The sequence below is a fragment of the Atractosteus spatula genome, chromosome 13, assembly GCF_055471065.1.
Source record: "Atractosteus spatula isolate fAtrSpa1 chromosome 13, fAtrSpa1.hap1, whole genome shotgun sequence".
Classification (NCBI taxonomy): Eukaryota; Metazoa; Chordata; class Actinopteri; order Semionotiformes; family Lepisosteidae; genus Atractosteus; species Atractosteus spatula.
In genome coordinates this window covers 3,569,658-3,577,848 of record NC_142718.1, presented here as the reverse complement: position 1 = coordinate 3,577,848, position 8,191 = coordinate 3,569,658, and the positions used below count along the sequence as shown (strand labels likewise).

General features: G+C 39.5%; 1 protein-coding gene across 1 annotated transcript; it reads right to left on the bottom strand.

The window, feature by feature from the left end:
• Positions 1-412: 412 nt before the first annotated feature.
• cpo (carboxypeptidase O) lies at positions 413-7,156 on the bottom strand. The gene is made up of 9 exons (XM_088931094.1): positions 7,036-7,156; positions 6,304-6,388; positions 5,402-5,503; positions 4,871-4,975; positions 4,097-4,213; positions 3,423-3,516; positions 3,088-3,290; positions 1,488-1,572; positions 413-856 (listed from the first exon to the last, which is right to left on the bottom strand). Exons 1-9 carry the CDS (start codon positions 7,110-7,112, stop codon positions 591-593), a joined length of 1,134 nt encoding a protein of 377 aa, XP_088787220.1. The 5' UTR covers positions 7,113-7,156; the 3' UTR covers positions 413-590.
• Positions 7,157-8,191: the final 1,035 nt, after the last annotated feature.

The following is an 8,191-nucleotide window of genomic DNA, read 5'->3' as shown; positions in this document are numbered from 1 at the left end:
ACATACCTTCAACATTGAAGACGAAAATGTGCAAAGTCTGGGCTCAGACTTGTTTGTATTTTCTTGCAATGTAAAAGTACATGAATGCCATTTCAGACTCCATTGAACCGTAGTGTTGGCAACAGCTTACAAGATGTTAACAGCTAAATCTGCTCTTCATTTTTTTCCCATCTAAGAGGCAACTTCGAAGATTGCAATGCACACATCTCCTTCATTGTTACACAGTACAACACCCTACCCTGGGCTCTTTCCTTGTTCCTGGCTGTGAAATGCCCCTTTTAAAATTCTGTCCACAAGTGCTTGTTTTTATGTCTACCGATCAAACCCTCACAGTGCTTTGAACTCATCTCATGTTAACAGAGAAACCTCGCACACAAAAGAGAACCGCAGGACCACAGGATATGACTTGTTTTTTTTTAATGGGAAAGCAAAGACATACTGCAAATCCTGCATGTTGCTTCACAGATTTTATAAAAAAAGACATTTGTGGAGACAAAGAACACCTTAAAAATGAGTGGAAGATATTTTAAGATGGACATAATGACTGGTGATACTCTTGATGCCACACAGCCTCACAGCTGATACCTGTGTTATGTAAATGTCTGGAATGAAATCCAGGCTGCTAGCACTGCTGTCCAGAGAGCAGGACCAGTAGGAGCTGCACTGCTACGAAAGTGCTTGTCGTGGGCGTGACTGATGATAGTCCTTGCACCAGCAAAGACTTCTTCACAAGTGGGCTGGATCTGTTCTTCAGGCAGTAGAAATCCGTAAGTCCCATTGTCTCTCAGCTCAAACGTGTAGACAAACTCAATTCCAATATCCTTCGCCCAGTCTCGGGATGATCCAGAATTGTTGTCTGGAATCCAAGGTTGAAAGGAATGAATGAAGGTAGTATTCTTAACATAACCAATAACTTCAAAGATGCCAGATTTGTTCCCTCAAAATTTGTAAGACACATCTGTCGATTTAGCAATCTTTGTCTGCATAACAAACAATATGTTTGGCTAAACATTGCAATCTTCTCATTAGTTATTTTTAAGAATTTTGCCCGTTATTCACTAGTTTGTGTATGTTCTACCAACAGGTATGTTACACACCATCTAGGAAAAGGGCACATAGTTTTGATCTGCACATAGCTGTGAGCTCGTTTAACCGAAATGAATTTTGCAAAGAAGAGTTTATCTAATAAGCGATTGTTCACAAAGGAGACACCTGCCTAGGAGCCAGAGAAAGGAATAAAATCAGCCATAGAAGGAAATGAGGTTTAAGCATGACTTACTGCATTTTGTTTTCTGTAGATTACAGCACACCTCTGCCCAGATTAAAAAACTTTAATCAGAGGATTTCATAGTGTTCAACTGAGATGTAATGGGATGTGCGCTACTGTGAGTTCTGTTTTTTTAATACAAGTAGTTTTGCTCTCTCGCATTTTAGTGTGAAGAAAAATATTTCATGCAAAAAAAACTTTCAGAATTTGGAGTACTTACACAGAATTTCTGGGGGAGAGCCCACTCTGTATACCATTCCATGTACATCCCTAATCGCTTTTGAAGCAGATTCGCCCAGTTCTTTCTGGAAAGAAAGAAGATTCTAAGAACGCTTCTACTGAAATGCTAAGACACAAGGCAGTCTCAAGTGTAAAGACACGACCATTACAAAGCCTTCTCATTTAAAATGAGTATTATCACATAAAAAAGTGAAATCATACAGCTTTCCTGCAACATATCTGCTTTTATGGGGTTACTGTCAGCATTCACATTGAGTATCAGAACCAAGAATGTCATGTCTACACTAACAAATACTATTGTGCTTGCTCCTTTTTGTTCTTGGCCATGCAGAAGATTATATGTTCATTTTAAGTTACCATGTATACTGGCACACATAATTCAAGCTATTCTTCTCTGTTCATAAAATCTTCTTTTTTCAGAGACAGCTTGTTTTACTGATTGTAAGATTTTCCGCCACATAAAAAAACCATCCTTTTCTGAGACTGAGTCACATGATTTTGGTCAATTGACTTTCCTCAGCAAGACTGGCCAGTGTGTGAAGTGGCCACCCAGAAGCCCAGGAGTGAAAAAAAGGTGAAGCTAGATGCTTGTGCTCTTCACCACTCACTCGCAGACAAGGTCCCAGACAAGCCAGGCAGCTGAGCCAGTTCAAGAGCTGCTGACATTAAGGAATACTCATCACACTGGTTAGAAGTGGAACCCCAGACTGCGTGTCCTATTTTGCTTGTTGAAACAAGGCACAAAAACTGCGTCTTCATCAAACCTGAGGTCATGAGAGGTCATGTTCTAGGAGCTAGTGATCCAAATGCAAACATAGATGAACATACTCCGAAACGTTAAGCCATGGAAAAGCATACCAGGAAGTCCTGCTAGGCTTGTAAGGTCAACGGTGACATTTGTCTAAGTGCATAATGAGAGGGGAGTGAGATTCATCATCACTGGGTTTAAATTCATTTAAATGAATGATGGAGGAGAGAATGATTTCAAATGTTCTTTCTTACTAATCATCTTATTTCCCCAGGTGCTAACGGCCATCATTCTGCGTCTTGTGTACTAAATAAAAAGCATTCAGCAGGGACCTCCTGTGCTCTGTAAATTACACTGGCTCCCGTTTTAAAGCTCTCCAGCTCACAAATGAGCCACTGGTCTGGATTATTTGTAGGATAGTCTGAGATCAGATGACTCTGACCTCTTTTACTACATCATCGATCTGGCTCCACATAACTAGTGACCAATCACTTCTCATGTGCAGCAACATATCTTCTCAAATACCTTAGGGATACTCACTTGACATTTTTACAACTAATCTTTTCCCCCCAAACATTACTCCCCTAACTTGTTTCTGTTCTCTCCTATTGCTTGGCACTTTGGGAAAAGTGCTCATTAAATAAAATTATTATTTTTTCATCAACACTGGAGGTAGGGTTCTGTGTTCTACAGCTCCATAGGAACAGTTATTGAGTGTTTATATCTCAATAGGTGAGTTTTTCTGTTTGCTCTCAGGCCTATGTACTCATGTGTACAATATATTGTATATGTTAAGATGAATGTATAAATTGTGTATTTTCTACATTCTTACCAATTCTTTATAATTGGGAGCCTTCTTCTCCGGATTCCCATAAGGATACAGTAGCAACTGCCCATGGGAGTGAATGGTGAGGAAACACAGGAACTGGTCTTTCCGCCTGCTTAAAAACTCTGTCACTGCCTTAGCCTCTGGTTCTGAATTTGGTCCCGTCCCGCAGTATATGTAGGAACAGCAGTCCGAAGAGATGCCAACAGCTGGGGAGAGCACAAATTATAAAGCACTCAGAGATGGCACAATCAGTTTGCCACGAGGAAGGAGGACTGCGTTTCACGGTAATTTACTGAAGTAATGAATTCTCTGCTAACGTAAGAGAAGAGACCACTTACTGCCCCAGGTCGCATTGAAGTTCCGGTTTAAATCTACCCCAAAGCAAGTACAGTTAGCTGGGGGAGCTGACCTCGATTTTCTCCACAGGCGAGTCTAAAGAGAAAGAATGAACTTTTTTTTAACACTTTCAGCTCATCCAGACACTGTAGCTGTAAAACTGGAGCAGCGAAGATTTGTGGGGATGGAGCTACTTGATTTACTTGAATCACATTAGGTATTTTTTTTGTATTGGACACAGATCACAAATCAAGGTGTTAAAGGATGTTAGGAAGGCAAATACACATTGAGTCTGATTTTACAGGAGGAGATTATCACATGATGAACACACATTTTCTACACTGTTTTTCAGGAAATGCATCATGCATTCCACGCTAACAATAATACTAAAGAGGAAAGCAAGAATTAAAGTATCGTACTTTTTTTTATGCTGGTGGAGGCGTAGCAAAGTAGGTGAGCCTCTGGACCCGTAACCAGTAGGTTGTGGGTTCGAGTCCCAGCTGTAGAGTCTTTGTTGTACAGTAAGTGAGATACTTTACCCCAGTGGCTCCAGTCCACCCAAATGTACAGTATAAGTGGAGACCAGCTTCACTTGACACTGTTAAGTATATCCTTAATTTTCCATTACCATATGAAAGAAAATTCATAGTATATTTAGAAATAGTGTGGTACTTACACTACTATTCATCCAAGAATAAATGTAACCATCAATGTTGAGCACAGGAGTGACATAGAAATCCAGGTTCTGGAGCATGGTGTTTAACTTTTCATCTTCCTTGTGTTTCTGTAGAATCTGTTACAAATAAAACAGACAATGACATCATCTAACTTGACAGTTAGGATCATCTAATTAGATTACTTTTATAGGCAATTTTGGTTTTCGCCACAAAAAAAATATCATGTACGTAAATGAGATCTCAAAGGGTCCTAGGACCTCAGCATAAGACAAATTAGCAGTCCTAGGATCCCAGCATGGGAAAAGTTAGCCCCAGATATTCCAGGGACCAGCACACTGGCCATGATATTAGGTATTCCTACAAAACAGCATGCTGAGCTTCAGAGAACAGCAAAGAACAGTGTGAGAAAGATGTGGAATGTTAACCAGAATGTGTGAAAAATGTCAAAGGTTCCAGTCCCATCCTGTTTTTCTAGCAGGTTCACCTTCAACTGAGGCTGTGAATGGCGTGTGGGGCTAAAGATGAAAGTCAAGTCGTTTGACTAAGTGGTGCGAATATCTGGGCCAGTAAGTGTAGTTTTTGCCTGCTGTGACAATCTCCAATATAAGTGTCATGAATAATAAGTCAAAAAGGAGCTACTTCAAGTTGTACAGGAGATACCATTTTAATTCTCTTCTGGAGAGCTCTTCTGGGCACAAAATGGTGGATTGGTACTTCCTGCTCCGTTTCCTTGGGCTTCTTCACAGGTCTGCTGTGTGTCTGGAGGCACCCACCTCTTTCACAAACCACTGGCAGAAGGCAGGAGCAATCCATTCCCTGGCATGGATGCCACAGTCCATCCAGACGGCCTTCTTAGGTCTATCCGTTCTGATACCAATCTACATGATGAAAAGAGGTGGGTCAGCATTATTCATGCTTTGTTGTTTTGTACAATCCATGTCTGAGATAATATAACCATAGTGAAGTATGGAGGGCATTCTTTCTCCTACTTTTTAGAAATCTCTGAAACCCCTGACTAGATAACTATCATGCTCTATCAATGTTTTGAAAATAATAATGGAGACAACTTCTACAGTAACTGTAGACAACAGTTACTATAGCCATACACTCTTGAGCAGATCATGCTGGACTTTGGTGATCTTCGCCCACCAAATGAAGGCATTTCGCTAAAAAATTCTCACTTGCTCACGCAAAGGGAAATGAGAGTCAAGCTACCCAGCCACATCATTCAAGCTGATGATCGAACTAAAAAACATCCTTATGTTTTTATATTCTCACGTAAAAAAATCAATGGTCTTTACTACCTTCAGGAGATAAATGGGTCGATTCTCAGAAGTCACCCCCAGGAACTGAGAAGATGCGAGGTCTGGGTATTCGGCGACAGCCATATTAATCCATTTGTATATCTGGAAAGAAAATGCCAATTTCAATGTGATTTCTTCCTCTCCTTTCAGCAGCACTTAATACATCTTCTGTACATTCACAACGGCTGTACATTCCACATCACATACTTGGTCAAAGTTACCTTGAAGGATATCGATTATTTGTTGTATGTTTGTTTGGTATGACTTTAATTACTTACTATCACACAACAATATTCAAGCAAACATGTATCGTTTCTGGAACAGTGAAATAATATATAATAAGCAAAAGAAGAAGCTTGCACACGCTGGCCTCACATTTTGACTACATTTCACTATGGTACTTCATCTCATATCTGAGACCACCTGAATAATTTTCAATAGGAAATAAACAGGAAATGAACTTTGTCTGGCTCATAGAAATGTTGAATTTCATCTCCTACATTAGATGCCTCCAAACTTAATCTATCATCTGAAAACATAAAATAAGAATTACTGCACCTGTTTCATGTTATGTTCACTTCCATATGAGTTTTAAATTCATTTAATTTATACATTTTTATTTTTTAAAGCACTGAACACTGAACAAAACAGGAAAAGAGATCTAATTTAGAGTAATTTACAGTAAAAACAGTAATTTAGAGAAGAGAATGTGTTCAAAATTGTGACACAGTCTTCAGCACTGCACTTTAAAAGAAAGCAGAAAAATTAGGGGATTGTATCTACAGGAAAACTGATTCGTTTTGGAAACCAACTACTTGATTTCTCACAAGACGAAAGATGAGAAGCATCCCAGAATATAAGAATAATGGCTTTTCAAAAACTGAAAACCTGCTGTCACTCACATCCTCCATTGTATGATATTTAGTGTAATCGTAATTCTTCAAGGTCCACTGTTGTTCAGCTTCAAACATTGTAGTCTTCACACCCCTATAGCCATCAAGAAGAAAATAATGCAAATTACATTGTCCTGCTTGTTCTAAGGCACATTAACAAATAATCACCTGCTTCTCTATTAATATTGAATTCTTATTTTCTTATTTTTAATTGTGTAACAATTTTTCAACTTACGACAATTGAAACTTAATTAATTGAAGTGCCAGTCTTCTGAGGAAGTTTGCTTAACGCATGGAGTTTATACTGCAAATAAAATAGTCATTTCTACTGGGAAAACACTGGATCGGGGTTATCTAAAGGAAAAAAGGTTAATTGGTTTTATCATATAAAACATGTACAGTTTGTCATTTCTGTGCACATAGATCTGAACATTGTAACAACCCACATGAAATGAAATTGCCAATAACCGCATACCGATGACTGCCGATGGAAAAACAACTTAAAAATACTACACCTTTGAAAGACAACTGATATGTTCCGCTCTCTCTTACACAAGGCAGCCCTGATAGTTGTAAGTAAAAATTAATTAATGGATCTGATGGTCCTTCTTGCATTCGTCATGAAGAAATAAGGCACTGGTCCACTTCACTATGCAGTATGAAGTCCCATCATCACTGAATATTAAATGGTTCAGTGATTCATTCCTACTGAAGGTGACAGTATTGGAGACAACCATTTACCTTTTCTCCATTCCTCTGCTGCCCTGAAGAAAGACAAAGAAAAAAATCCATCCAGCACTTTGCCAGCCAAGCTTCATGTTTCAGTACAGGAGCTGACTTGAGTTCAGATATGGTGAGGGGTCTTCTTGGGGAAATGGTATACGTCTGTTCTGGGCATGGAATTTATAAGAATAGTTGTCTAATGAGGGGGCAATAAATGTACTCTCTGTACCTGGTTATCTTGGGTGGTAGCAACATCGCTCAAAGCAATAAAGGCAGCTGCAAGTCACTCAGCTGTTCCAGAGTTATCATGTGAAATGAAGGGGTATTTATAACTACATAATAACTACCAGTTGTGCCAGTGTTTGCAGGCTTGGTCGATGAGGCTTCTGAGCACAAGACTAATAAAACCTTGACATGATAAGATCTATGTACATTAATTTCACCTTACATTGACATATTCTGCATCACATCTACTCAGTTAATTTTTAACATGGTGACGCAGTGGTTAGCATTGCTGCCTTGCAGCACTGAGGCCCTGAGTTCAGTTCCTGGGGCGCTATCTGCATGGAGTTTGTAAGTTCTCCCTGTGTTCGCATGGATTTTCTCCTGGTGCTCCAGTTTCCTCCTGCAGTCTAAAGACATACCGATACATTAATTAGCCTCTGGGATGGGAATGGTTCTGGTGTGAGTGTGTGTGTCTGTGTGCGCCCTGAGACGGACTGGTGTCCCACCCAGGGTGTATCCTGCCTTGCACCTGTTACTTGCCGAGATGGGCTCTGGGTTCCGCTCAATTCTGTATCGGATAAAGAGGTTTAGAAAATGGATGACTTGCACACCAGAGCAAACATTCAGAGGATCAAGGGATACCTAAAAATAATTAGAGCCAGCCTTATACTGTGAAGAATAGTGTACGGGTAGCAAAAGGAGATGCTGTACGGGTTAAACATTTCTAATGTCTTAAACCTCCTACCACACAAACTGGTCAGGAGTTCCAGACATCCAGATGCTAATTTTTTGTTTCCTTTAAGATATAAGATGATTAAGTACTAAAATATAATATGTGACTTATCTAAACCTAAAGCAAACATAACCCTTGCTGACATAACATGCATCAAAAATAGAAACATTCTTCCATGATGAAATCAGCTTTTATCTTTATGGGAGAAGCCACTGT

What these genes read in the sequence shown, in the direction of transcription:
- cpo (XM_088931094.1), bottom strand. Translation starts at nt 7,112, where the DNA reads ATGAAGCTTGGCTGGCAAAGTGCTGGATGGATTTTTTTCTTTGTCTTT. An exon ending in GCCAGTGGTTTGTGAAAGAG is followed by an intron (nt 4,214 to 4,870) that starts GTGGGTGCCTCC and finishes TATTTGTAACAG; the next exon opens with ATTCTACAGAAACACAAGGA. An exon ending in ATTCTTGGATGAATAGTAGT is followed by an intron (nt 3,517 to 4,096) that starts GTAAGTACCACA and finishes CTTTCTCTTTAG; the next exon opens with ACTCGCCTGTGGAGAAAATC.